Raw genomic sequence first — 13,889 nt, 5'->3', positions numbered from 1 at the left:
TGCGTGCTTTTGGATATCTGTGGTTGTGTGTGTATATGTATTATATGTGTGTACTGTCAAAGGAGAAAGGAAACTGAAAAGAGTAAGATGTGACTTACTTTTGAATCTGTCATTAATGAACTGTTAGAAGTATAAATGAGGACTTTAGTTGTCCCATTTATTTAAAAATAAAAAGACTAAAAAAACCCTCTAATTTGTCCTTGATGATCTTTAAGGCACACTCAAACTTGAAGAATTTATAATATTAATTGTCTTGAAAGAGATTATGCCCTAAAGGAGTATAAGAATGCCCAAAGAACATTTGTGTTATAAAGAGTGTATCATATTTGAGTGGGTGAGGGGCATATCTTACCACACATCTCTCTTCAAGGATAAAAGTACTTTATAGGAAAATGTCAACTAAAATAGGGACATTATATAATATTAGTCACTTATTTTACTGGGATGAATGTAGAATATATTATGAAACATTTTAAAAATCCATTAGGTTTATTTAACCTATATATTAGTTTAATGTCATAAAGCTAATGCCATTTGATATTATTTTCTATATCGGAACTAGTTTAGCAAATAATGATAGTGAACTACTATTAAAATAAACAGGGAACATATAAATCACTGGAAATACAGAATTGTACAGTGAATGTACTAATCTTTCATTTATTTTTCTCAGAATAAGCTTTTATCAAGCAACTCCACATATACAATTGGTCTTTAGATGTATTCTATCCCTCCATACCTATCCTAATCCCTGTCCCACCCTAATCCCTTTCCTAGTCCAACTATCTTTTAGAAAGAATGATTCCTGCCCTTCTTTTTTGCTTGTTTTGTTTAGAAACAAGGTCTAACCATCACCCTGGCGGGGGTGCAGTGGTATCATCATCACTCACTGCTCACTGTGACCTCAACCTCCTGGGTTTGAGTGATCCTCCCACCTCAGCCTCCTGAGTAGCTAAGACTACAGACACATACCACTATGCCTGACTAACTTTTCCAATTTTTGCAGAGCTGGGGTCTCACCATGTTGCTCAGGCTGGTCTCAAACTTCTGGCCTCAAGCAATCCTCCTACCTCAGCCTCCCAAACTGCTGGAATTACAGGCATCAGCCGCTGCGCCTACTAAGAATGATTTCTTAAAAAGTAGACTAGGTTATACTAATGTAATAGATTGTTGAATCATTCAACTTAAAAATGATAAATGTATGATATGTAGTTAATATTGTATCAGATTGATATTATGCTTTATTCATAAAAGCATCACAGTGATCTCTTCTCCAGATCTAGGTTTTCTATATAAAGTTGTAATTCAGTGTTAATGGGTTCAGAGTAAGTCTGAGGCTACCACTACCACAGTCCGGGGGCTAAACTAGGTGTTAATGGGGTGACACAGGAAACAAAATATTAAACACAGTGTGTGTCCTTTCAAAGTCCCCTGATTTTTTAATACATTAGGAGGAAGAGATAACATAATCATCAGCAGTAAATAACTTAAATGACTAAAGAACATGAAAAAAAAAATCAATATCCATAAAAAATATAACCATTAAAAAACGTCCAAACTATTACACCCCAGAGTGCATTTTCCCTGGGTTTCTTTGTACTTACGTCATTCATCGCCACTAAACAAAGTAAATTAAATAATAACCCTTCCATAACTCTTAACAGAGTCACAGAATGTAAGAAAAATAATGCACATTTGTTTCAGCTGATGTATCACTTTGGTTTCCTGGGAAATGCTATCATTCGAGATTAATATTGCAACACATACCTTCAGATTCTATAACTTTAGACAAAGTGTGTAACACAGGTAGAAAACAAAAAATAACATTTATAACACATTAATTTGAACCAAATTCTAAATTGAGTTGTTTTACTACCAGATTAAAAAATAAAAACTTGTATGTGCACGGGACCTTCTACTTTTCACATGTTAAACTTACATGAATATCCTAATGAAGACATGCATCCATAAAACTAAATATGTGAGATATTTTGCAGGGCATGAGGTAATTTAAAGTTATTTAAATGTGAGGAAAATTGAAACAAAAAGATTTTCTGAAATCTTTCCTCTAGTATTTATGTATCATATTTGTATGGACATAGAGAAAAATATCAAATATATAGCTGTGTCAAAATTCTCCTATGAAAATATTATTTCTACAAAATAATTAATGTCAGAAAATAACATCATGAATATTTCATAGATTAGTGATTATCTTAGAGAAAATAGCTACAAATTACACAGAAAAATCAAATCAAATGCAAAATTTTAAAGCGTAATTGATTTGTATTATAACACTGCCTGCCAGAAACTGATGCCAATTTAAACTTCCACTAGAAATTTTTAAAAGACTGACCATATACTTCCCAATGCTAGGTTAATTAGAAACACTCTGAAGTCACACTAAACTAACAAACCACAGAAAACTAAATCAGACACATTAATTTCCTATTTCCTTCCATATTTCCTTATACTCCTCCCCCTTTCATCAGTTCTTTCTATCCTTCTTTATTTACTGAATAAGTACCATGTTAAATGCATTGTGAGAACAAAGATGATTAAATATGGGTAAAAAGAAGTATAATTTCAACTAAAACCTACAATGTTCTAATTGGAAACTGTGACATGATTCTAATTTTAAGCATCAAAATGATATCTCCCCATGTTTTTAAAGAAAGTAAGAGCAATTATCTTTGCAAAGTACACAAGAAACTACTAACAACAGTTGTACCTGGGAAAATATACTGTGGAACTGTGTCATAGGGATGACATTTGTTCCAGATCTGTGTATGTTACCTATCCAAAAATATCTTAAAACAAGTATTTTGAGTTTCTGAATGTGAATCATTTAATGAAGGGTGTAAACAAATTGTAAAGGTAATACGTGTAGGTATAACTCAAATAGGAGAAATAACATTTTGACATAATATGGAATTTATTTAATTTCCCACTTATAGAGACAATAGGGTAATATTAGCTTAGGGATAATTATCATGTTTTGTTTCTTTCTGTTATTTTTTGCTTTGCAATCCAAACTAATATTTATAACATATAATTTGGAAGCAAAACAATATAATTTTATAACAAAAGTTGCTTTCCCATATAATATAAATATAAACACACTTCAAGACCTTCTTAATATAGAAAATGTTATCAGGCTCTTAGATCTCTGTTTTTTAAGACATAAATAATGATAACAAGGGTGAAATGCCTTTTGTTTCCTCAGAGGAGAGAAAGGTACAAATTGAAAAGACACATAAGGACAGTAAGAGAGAATGAGAATGTGACAATAAATAACTGTTATATTATCTTCACACAAATAAATTCCTCAAATCCAGAAGAGAGTCCTGTTTATGTTTGCTAATTATTAGCATTTTATCCTGTTATTTGCTATGAGGAAAATGAAATGTAGTTAAGTATTCCCATCCTCACAAAGTTTAAGACTACTCATATAGACTAGCCATATACAAGAAATCACATTAATTGCATTGAAATTAATTTAAATTCATTGAATTAAATGAATTCAGAGAAAAAATATTTGCTTTGGCATTGGGTAGTTTATGAGTAAATCTTTAAGAAACCTCATAAATATTTATTGGAAGGCTAAGGTGGTGTAAGACACTGCTAGGTATCATGGTGTGTAGGTTAAAAAAATCACAAGGTTTAGCTGTTTAAAAAAATAGAATCTTTAAGAGGAAAACACAATGAATAAAATAAAATAGCATGCAATGATTTCCCTAGGGAAAGGGCAAAGTATAAGTATTCAAAAGGAGAAGTCAGGCATAATGGCAGGTGCCTGTAGTCCCAACTACTTGGGAGGTGGAGGCAGAGACGGTCACTTGAGCCCAGGAGTGCCAGGCTGTAGTGTGCTATGATCTACTATGGTTGTGCCTGTGAATAGCCACTGCACTCCAACCCGGGCAACATGGCAACACTCATCTCTTAAAAAAAAAAAAAAAAAAAAAAAAAAAGAAAGAAAGAAAGAAAAATAAAAAGGAGAGATCACCTAACAGGGTATATGTGGTATTTAATTTGATATTGTAAGGAAAGGCAGAATTTCTACAACAGGGAGACCATAAGAAAAGATATGGCACCTACATAGGAAAAAACAAGATAGATTAAGAACAAGGAGAAAGGTACTGCCAGTAACCAACATCAGAATTTGAAAAAGAAGCTAGGGAAGCCTCTTCAAGAATGTATATAATTAAGGTATAATAGAAAATTGTGAGAGACATAATTGTTAATTTTTTTCTTTTTAGTTGAGGCCAAATGTTAAATAATGAGACACTGTAGAAATATCTATGGGCATGCTTAAGGTAGAGTGAGAGAACAGCAGGCAGAGGGAGCAAAGGCTTCAACTGTGATAAAAATGTGACTGAAAGTTAGAAAAGAAGATAAGGTGAAGATGAGGAAATTAAAATGTCACTGTAAATAACAGATAATTTTTCTAGGTAATTAAAAGCCTGAAGCTTTCTGAATAATGATACCATGTTGTGTTTTACAAAATACAATCTGATGACCATCTAAAGAAAGAACTGGAATCAAAAAGAGAATGACAAAGCAAGTGAAATACTTAGGATGTTGGGAAAGGTAGAGACACGTATTTTGTAATTATGATAAATGAAAGAAAATGTTCAAATTTGTATAACCTTTCAAGATGTTGTGAAAAAAGTTTATGTTCATAAAAGACTTCGCAATAGATAAAATGTTCCTCTATAAAGACATGATCCAGGGTATTGATTAGGAATAAGGATTCTGACGCTGGACTAGCTTGATTAAACAGCAATTTACCACTCTGTGATTATAAGTACTTAACCCACCATCACTATGCTTCAGTTTCCTTACATTGTTTTTATTCGTGAATTTATATACATAAAAACTTATATAAGATATATAACCATATATATGTATATATTTATACATATAATCATATATATATACATGTTTAGAGAGAGAGAGAGATACTTTTTACAGTAAGAGTATTTTTTCTCTTTTAAACTGGGTAATAATAGTCTCATTCTATTAGACTAAATTAGTAACACCTCCCTTTAAGGTTAAATTACTTAATACATGCAAGTACTTAAAATAGGACTCGGTATCTATTAACAACTAAAAACGAACAAAATCTATGAGCTGTATTTATTGAATGCCTTCTATTAATATCTTCTACCTTTTATATAATTTAAACCATACTTGCCACTTACTCCTATAGTACCTGAGCCCTGTTATACAGAAACCAACTTAATGGAAAAACCCATATTTTGAAGATATACTTCAAGTTGTCTTTATATAAGCTACCTGGTTACTTAGAACTTAAAATTATAGTGTATAAAAATAAAAGTTAATGTTCAAGATGTTTTGAATTATAGACAGAACAAAACATCACCCACAATCCCACTACATGGATACATTCATTGTTAGCCTATCATCTATTCTTTTTCCTATGTATATTTTGCATAATTCTAAACATCATTTTATACAAATTTTTGTTTTTTCATTCAAAATTATTAATACAAATTCAAAATTCCTTTATAGCATCATTGATATTTTATAGACTAAGTTCAATCAAGGTGATATGCCTTAACTTTGGACATTTGGGTTATTTTCAATAATTAAAATTACATACACTGTTAGTGGAAAAAAAGGATTACGTAAAAGATTTTTTTTTTAATGAAATGCCTTCTTAGATAAATTAACAGGTGTGAAATTACTTGATTAAAGGATATTTAACTATTTGTGGCCTGTGAGATATATGTTCATTTGTTCATCACCATGAGGTTTCTTTACTTAGCAAATTCCTTGTTGTATTATTAATAATAAGCATTCATTGATTATTTGCTATGTCCCACATACTATTTTTAGGGTTTGTACATACATTACTTCATTCAATTCTGACAAGAACCCTATGAGGGAGGTACTATTTTTATTAGCCCCATTTTATACTTAAGGAAATTAAGGTTTAGAGAGATTGTCCTACTTTATGCATCTAGTAAGTTGTGAAAGCAGCATTTTGAAACTGACTGTAGCATCTGAGCTATTAACCCACTGGTGTTTCCTACATTTCTGTGTGTGTATATATATACACACACACACACGATTATAAATACTATATAAAGACTCAATTGTTATGAAAATTTCATGGTACAAATTGCATGCTACTTGTCTGCAAAAATAAAGTAGTTTTCAAAAAAGTTGATCAAGAAACAGAGTTTAAATATTGTTAATGCTATAAAATTGAACGTATTGCTTCATTTATTAAATTATACATATGTTCATAAATTATATATTATTAAAATAATAATAGACCTCTTAACATTAATAGAAACTATTAAAAAGCTGCTATCAGTAAAATTTCTTATAAAAATTATAAACGTATGATTACTTGAATTCCCCTTTACATGAAATCATGAGAAAGAAAAATTTTACTTATTTGCTTTCAAAAAATTTAAATTAAGCAATATAAGTAATGCAAGTAAATCACATTTCTATATTCTGATATATGTGCATGTAAATCTTATGTCTTAGAATTTTTTACTTCTAAATGAGAAGAATTTTGTGCAAGTAGGATTATCATCCAAATCAGAAAAAACATTTTTCAAAGCAAAAAGAAGCAGTGTTAATTAAAAAAACAATTATCCCAGGCATATCGGGCATATGGTCACCCTACATAGAATAAAGTTTTATTAGTTTTTTAGTAACTAAAATCTACTGGATAAAGTCCAGAACAAATTTTAGGGAAGTAGTGGTGTGGGGAAAAAAGACTTGAATTGGTAAACAGAATTTTTGAATTCTTACCCAATTTTGTTACTTATTAATATCTCTGAGCTTCAGTTTCTTCATACGTTGAAAGAGAGAGAAAAAAAATAATACTTTCCACATCTTAGTGATGTGGTGAGGTTTAAATGAGAAACTGAATGTGACTGTTCAATATAAACTGCAAACTGCCTATGCAAATCCAAGTTATAATATCCAGATCCACACTTTGACAAGCACTATTTTATTTTCTAAATGGAATAAAATTGTACAAAAGTTACAAAAATTGAAATATATTTCAGTAGATTTATTAGTCTTCCCAAAATATTTACATGTGTAAAATATAACAGGATCTCTCAATTTGTAAAATAACTGTAACTTTTAATCTAAGAAAATATATTGACTAGTTTGCAAAGTTGTTATGTAACTTGTAAATTTAAAAAAAAATGACAATAAAAGTATACTAAATGAAATTATAAATTCTTAAATCAATATAAAGAGATGTCCTCATAAAAATACTATGTTTAAGAATTGGACAGAAGTTCTCCACATATTACTAGACTTGAGAAGCATTTGATTTTCAAAATTGAGCTATTTTTTCAGTTATGAAGAGAAGCTCTTACATCAACTGTTCGAACCAACAATCAGTTTTTTATAGTAATTCATATTTCATATTGTCTTCTAGCAAACATCACAATAGGCTGCTACTTCAAAATGTGCCCAGATAAACTTGCCTTTAAGTGGCTAACCACTCTCATTTGGCTAGGGACTCACTAGCATCCTCTCCCAAACACATTACTTTTCCTCAATATGGGACTGGAATTTGTTTTCAAACTCTTAACAGGATTATTGAAAGGAAACAGGAAGAATACTATAAAGGCAAGCCTGGAGTGATTCCAGAGGCAAGTACTCTTGCAGCAATGCATTGGAATTACGCCAAGGAGGGAAGTGTTTTTGCAAATGAACATAGTTCCATGGTTAAGTAGAAGGTATTTAATTCCTTTGTCAACATTACCAAGGCTAAAAATTAAGAAAGTTATGTCATAAGCAATTTACTTGACTTATAACAACGTGCACATATTCTTTCGGTTAAACCATAAGGCGGCATCTTGCCTCCTTTAACCATGTTTTTTTTTATTTTTTAATGAACTGTTACTACAATATCAACACCTAATTTCAAGTATTCAGAGGCAGAATTAATGAAGATGATAGTGGAGTAATTTTATTTTATTTTTAAAAACCTTGGTATAGTTTACAGGTAACAATAATTTTGGTAGTAAAATGTTTCAATTCTTCCAATTAAATTTGACAAATGTAAGTAATTTTATAGTACCACGTTTAATGAGATGATTTTTTTGATTTGAAATAAATTGAGGTTTATTTGTCATGATAAATATATCTACTTACTGTGGTTTAAGACTGCTTTTCTTACTAAATTCTATAATTAGAAGCATAAAACTCGAGCAGCTCCTGTTCACATTTTCTTACGAATAAATGTGGAAAGCACATTTTCTTAACAAATAAATGAGTTAAATTGCAAAAAGTGAAACAACAGCCACAAAAACCTGTAATCTTCTTTAAAACCTTTAAAACACAGGGCCTTTAATGTTATTTCCTATCTTTTCTCATATAAATTTAACTGTGTACCTTTATACATATTTCTGCTTTGTTATTTTTCCCATTTTAATTGTGTAAAAGTTTTAAGTTCCTTTGTCATATCAATCAAGATCTGCATAATATTGAAACTGCTGCTTTCACAGCTAAAGTGCAATAATGTTCCTAAAATTTTTTGTAACAGTTACTGCTGAATCCACCATCACTTTCAAGTAGCTGTTAACCTCTTGTCAATAGGAACATTGCCTTTCATTGAATTGATCAGTTCATCACTGAGAATATTTCTCTACTTACCCATTGGAATAGCATTTTGCCTACAAGCAGGGATAAATCTTCATCAGTTTCTGATTTCCACATATATGGAAACTGCAAGATTTTCTACTCAATTAGAAATACTGCCAGTGAGGGAAAGGGAAAGAGGACAATGGGAGACAGGCTTGACTCCTTCAGGGACATAAAAGGAGACTGCTAAACTGGCCTATGGGACCTGAACCTGTATCATCTCCATTTGTTTTGCTCAGAGTTCACTTCACAATGTCACCTCTGGTGTAGATGATAATTGAGTGCAGAGCCATAGGCACTTTACATGCTTAGCAGCCAGCCACATGAAGTATTTAACTCTTTGAATAGGACAGAAAAAGATATTTGCTCAGTTACTCCATTTGAAAAGTATATCCAGTACAAATATAAAGTGAGCCACAAATGCAATTTTAATATTTCTAGCCACACTAAAAAAGAGTAAAAGAAACAGCTGAAATTAATTTTAATATTATCCTCTAGCCCTGTTTATCTAAAATATGATTATTTCAACATGTAATCAACACTTAAAAATGGTTAAAGACATATGATACTTTTTTTTTTTTTTTTTTTTTTGCAGTACGGCTTTGAAATCCAGTGTGTAACTTATACTTACAGCACATCTCAATTTAGAATAGTCACTTTTCAAAACCTAAAGAGCTACATGTGGCTGCTGGGTACAGTACCGTATAGCACAGGTCTAAATTTTTTTAAAAAATTATTTAATTTTAAAAATATTCTACTAGAATGAGAATTTTATGGGGAAGTAATCCAATTTACATATGTATATGAGACACCTAAACACTATGAGCCATGAATCCTATTTCCTAGGATTCTCCTTGCTTTGTGATTGAAACTAGGGCAATATTGTTGCCCAGGCTCTAAAGTCAGAATGTCCCAAGTTTGAAGGTAAGCTTAGACAAATATTACTAATGTAACTAGATATCTTGATATCCTCTTTTTTTATTGTATAAAATAGAAATGATAATGATACCCACCTTTTTAAATAAGCTTGCATATATAAAGGAAATGGAGGAATGTCTGCATATACTAAGTTATCAATAAAAGTTAGTTATAATAGCTATTATTATCAGTGGTCCCCTTTAGCTCAACTAAGAATTGCAGGTATAAAGCCTGTGCTTCTGGTTTTGGCATAAAATATATATATAGATATAAGTGTTATTTTTAATGTACTATGTTTTATATATCATCAGTTAAAAAGAGACACTAGTAATGTAACTTTATAATTTATTTTCATAAAACCTAGAAACAATATCTATCAATCTTGAAGGCCCACATGACATATTTTTAAATATTTAGCCACATAATGCTAGGAAAGAGAAAAAAAAGGTTTTATAAAACAAAGAAAAAGGTTTACTAATTCATACGTGATTGTTTCAAAACATGCAATTGATGTACTATAATAACTAAAACTTTACTTTGGCCCACTTCCACAAAAATGTGGTCATTTTTGTATTTAGTCCAAAAATAAAAATCACACCTTTCGCAGATGTAACCACAGAGATTTAGTAAGTGAAATTTGAAAAATTTTGTATCAAAGTTACAGTATTTATATAAGATAAATCTAAAAGTTTATAAATGTATTCGTTTATGCCCTGCCTGTCACTAGAGCTCTTATTCACAACCTTCTTAACCTCCTATTTACTGCTACTCAAGGGACCAGACAATATGGGTTTAAAAACAGGAGGAATGGCATCTCATTAAATCCTGTTAAATGTCACCTCAGTCTTGCCAGGCTACAAATTCAACTACCCAGACTCCTCTCTAAACTCCATAGCCCAAAATGCAACTATTGACTTCCATATTAAGCATAGGACACATTAAATTTTAGTAACAAATATCTTTATCACCCATATTGATTATATACACTTAGTGCAGATGCTACCGTAGGGCAATCACTAAGTTCAACGGTGACTTTGTTTAAGATCAGTAGAATTGCGCTTCTGGTACAGAGCAGATTCACTTATTCAAGTAACTATTAATGTTTATAAAAAGACACAGTAGAGTTTTAAAAGGACATATTACTTACGTTCACAAGTGTCCCCTTTTTGCTGGTAGCCCGCCTTGCAGATACATTTTCCAATGGGCACTAACCATTCTCCTTCTGCACTGCAGTGCATCCTGGGGGAGTTTTCCGCCTCTTCCTCTGCACTGCTGACACATGTCCCTCGAACCTCGACTAAAGAGGAAAATTCTGAACCAGTCACTGTATCTGGAAAGATAGCTAAGTTCTCAATAATGGACCAGCACTTCTTGTAGTATACTTTGACAGAAACCAAAGCTATGCAAGCCCCTACATCCTGAAAGGCAAGATAGAATCCCTTTTTGGACAAAGGTCCAATCTCTCTCACCTCAGTGTTAAGCTTCATCTTTCTTTCACCAAGGTCACCTTGGGTAAAACTTTCATCTGCAGCAATGGTGTCTATTTTTACATAGAGATTTTCTCTTATATTCCTGCCAGTGTCATAGTCTGTTTCATAATAGTACAAATTAAATGTTTCCTTGCAAGTTCCCAGTACTCCAGGAAGACTGTTACAATCCCTCAGGGTGAATTTCAATTCTACAAAAATCCTTTGTGCATTGCCTTTAGAAATCCAGTTAGTCCGCAGCCAGTTGTTTTGGTTGGGCTCCATGACTTGGCACACCTGGTATGTTCGTATCGGGGTATAGTTCTCATCCAAACCACTAATTTCTTCCCACTGCAAAAGTTGAAAAAAGTACATCAGGCATTCAGCAAAAAATAACATTTTGCTTTTGAAAGTGCAAGTACTTCACAAACGTGGATCTTCGAAAAAGTTAGGTTGATTCCTATCCTGGCAAAACTATAATCCAGAGAATGCTGGATTCTAGGTTCTGCTTCATCCTGGAGGTGGAACATACTTACGCTGCTTGCTTTGTGTATACATACAATAAATATTTCATTTTGTTTAATATCTTTTTGGGAGTATATTAGTGTTTTTATTTTTACATCTTTGCTTATGTTTACGTTCTTCATTGAGATTATCTTTTTGGGAGTATATTAGTGTTTTTATTTTTACATCTTTGCTTATGTATACGTTCTTCATTGAGATTTTTATAGACTAAAGCTCACAATTATTTAAATTACCAGTGAAAGTATATACGTATGGATGCCTGGCAGGATTTTTGATAACTCAGTTGACATTTTAAGTGTCCATATCATACTTTCGATTACAGAGTACTTAAAAACATGAAGAAGAAAATGCCAACAGTACTCTGAAATGTAAAAGTATTCAACAACATGTTGATATTTATAATTTGGAATATTTTACAATCTTTGCAAAATGAGATGTAAGCAAGTAACATTTTACAGAGCTATTTATTTATTCCAGTGTTATATATAATATTGTACACAAAGCTACATAACTATAAATAAGTAGTTATAAGAGTATGATTCATTTTTATAAATAAATTGCTTTCAATAGACAATCAAATATACATGGCAAATCTGTATGCTGGATCATATTTAGCCACTTTCTGACAGGAAAAATATCAGATGTTTAAAAATGTACATTTATATGTTGATATAATGTATACTACAAACAAATCTATATTAAATATTTTCCCAAAAAAGGAAAAAAAAGTGCATTTGTCAGAATTTGCAACAATTTCAAACTATTAAACCATATATAATATTCTCTGCCACTCATTAATCAATAAAAGCATTTCACCTAGGAGCGTTAAAAGCCTAAATGAATAGTAGTATATGTTTTTTTCTTACAATTATTAAAAAATTTCCCACTTTGTATTTATGATGTCTTAATAATGAAATTGTCATCTGTTAATATTAATTTCCCCAATTAAAAATGCCAAATACAAAACATATGTGTTCAAGTCCAAAGTTGCATAGCATACAATATTTAAACTATTGTTTCAAGAAAAGAAGATGAGAAAATAAAAATCATGTGGTAAATAGTTTTATTTAAAATACCTGATTTGAGTATTGATTTATTTAAATGTTCTGTACAACATTAATGTATACTTTTAAAACTAGTCCTTAGAAAATTAACAAGACTGACAAATTAGCTATATAATACAATTCAGAAATTTCTTTGGTGATGTTACATATTTGGTTGATTTTGTTATACACTGCCTAATATCATGAAAGGTACTCAAATGTAGTAAAGAACCCATTTTAATGTTCAGTTTTTACTCAGTTCAGCTGGCATTTGTGACTAGTTAACAGTGTGCATATCTTTCCTTTGTTTCAGTTAGCTGCCTACAGTCTGAATGGCAATCAGCCAAATATAACCAAATGCATCCATTTGGATGGGTAGATTTCAGTCTCTTCATTAGACTGAAATTACAAAAAGAAGTAAAACTAGTAATGATATATACCAAAAAATCAAAAGCTCCAAAGATAAATGTGTTCCTTTTTAACAACTCCCCAGTTTGAAGAAACCAAAGCTATTTTAAAAGAATATATCCCAAGAATTCCTTTATCTAACTTCAAGAACAAATTTATTCTTTCATTCTGTATAAGAAAAATCAATTTTATTACCCGTGAAACCCAATTAATTTTTATTTTTACTTAAAATTTTATTCCAGAGGGGAATGCTTCAGGAAAACTATGATGTAGATTACAAAATTGAGACTACATAAATTCATTTAACACAACTATTGTTTTATTATCTCACTTTCTAAGACATTATGAACATTTCCACAAATGATGCCATTGGGAAAAATGTCTTCATTCAGATACTGCATTTTTATAGTATGTTTACAGAAATGTTTTCTCAAAACTTATGTCTCAGGAACATTTTCTTTACAGTTAGGTATTTACTCACATGTGAACTAATCTATTGCACAAATATAGAAAATATCGTCGATCAATTGTTTTCTAATATTACATGTTGATGTCTACAGATATGTAGGGTTAACTGTTAACTCAAGATACTTTGGACTGACAAAATGCCCATTTGAGTCCAAGATAACATTGACAGTCACAATTTGTCATTTTGTATATTACATGGATGAAATACTACAATCATATATCAGTTTACTTCTCCTCAGAGATAAAACCATCCTCTATCTCTATTTGTTTTAATTGATGGATGGTAGAAAATGGGCTACATCTGTCATTGGCAAGAAAGGTGTTTCATTTTTTATCATGAATGGCTGTCTATAACATATATTATTTTACTCACAGAAACCACTTCTCTCAAGAAAGGTATTATATTCATACC

General features: G+C 31.1%; 1 protein-coding gene across 8 annotated transcripts in view; it reads right to left on the bottom strand.

The window, feature by feature from the left end:
• The window catches only part of EPHA7 (EPH receptor A7), a 178,861-nt gene that overhangs the window by 159,004 nt on the left and 5,968 nt on the right, over positions 1-13,889 (bottom strand). For all 8 annotated transcript variants that reach the window (XM_005552330.4, XM_005552331.4, XM_005552332.4 and 5 more), the window contains exon 3: positions 10,715-11,384. In XM_005552330.4, coding sequence (XP_005552387.1) covers positions 10,715-11,384 — 670 coding nt within the window. The remainder of the gene's footprint in view (positions 1-10,714; positions 11,385-13,889) is intronic.

This window comes from Macaca fascicularis, chromosome 4 (assembly GCF_037993035.2).
Source record: "Macaca fascicularis isolate 582-1 chromosome 4, T2T-MFA8v1.1".
Classification (NCBI taxonomy): domain Eukaryota; kingdom Metazoa; phylum Chordata; class Mammalia; order Primates; family Cercopithecidae; genus Macaca; species Macaca fascicularis.
This window is presented reverse-complemented; position numbering and strand designations above follow the sequence as displayed.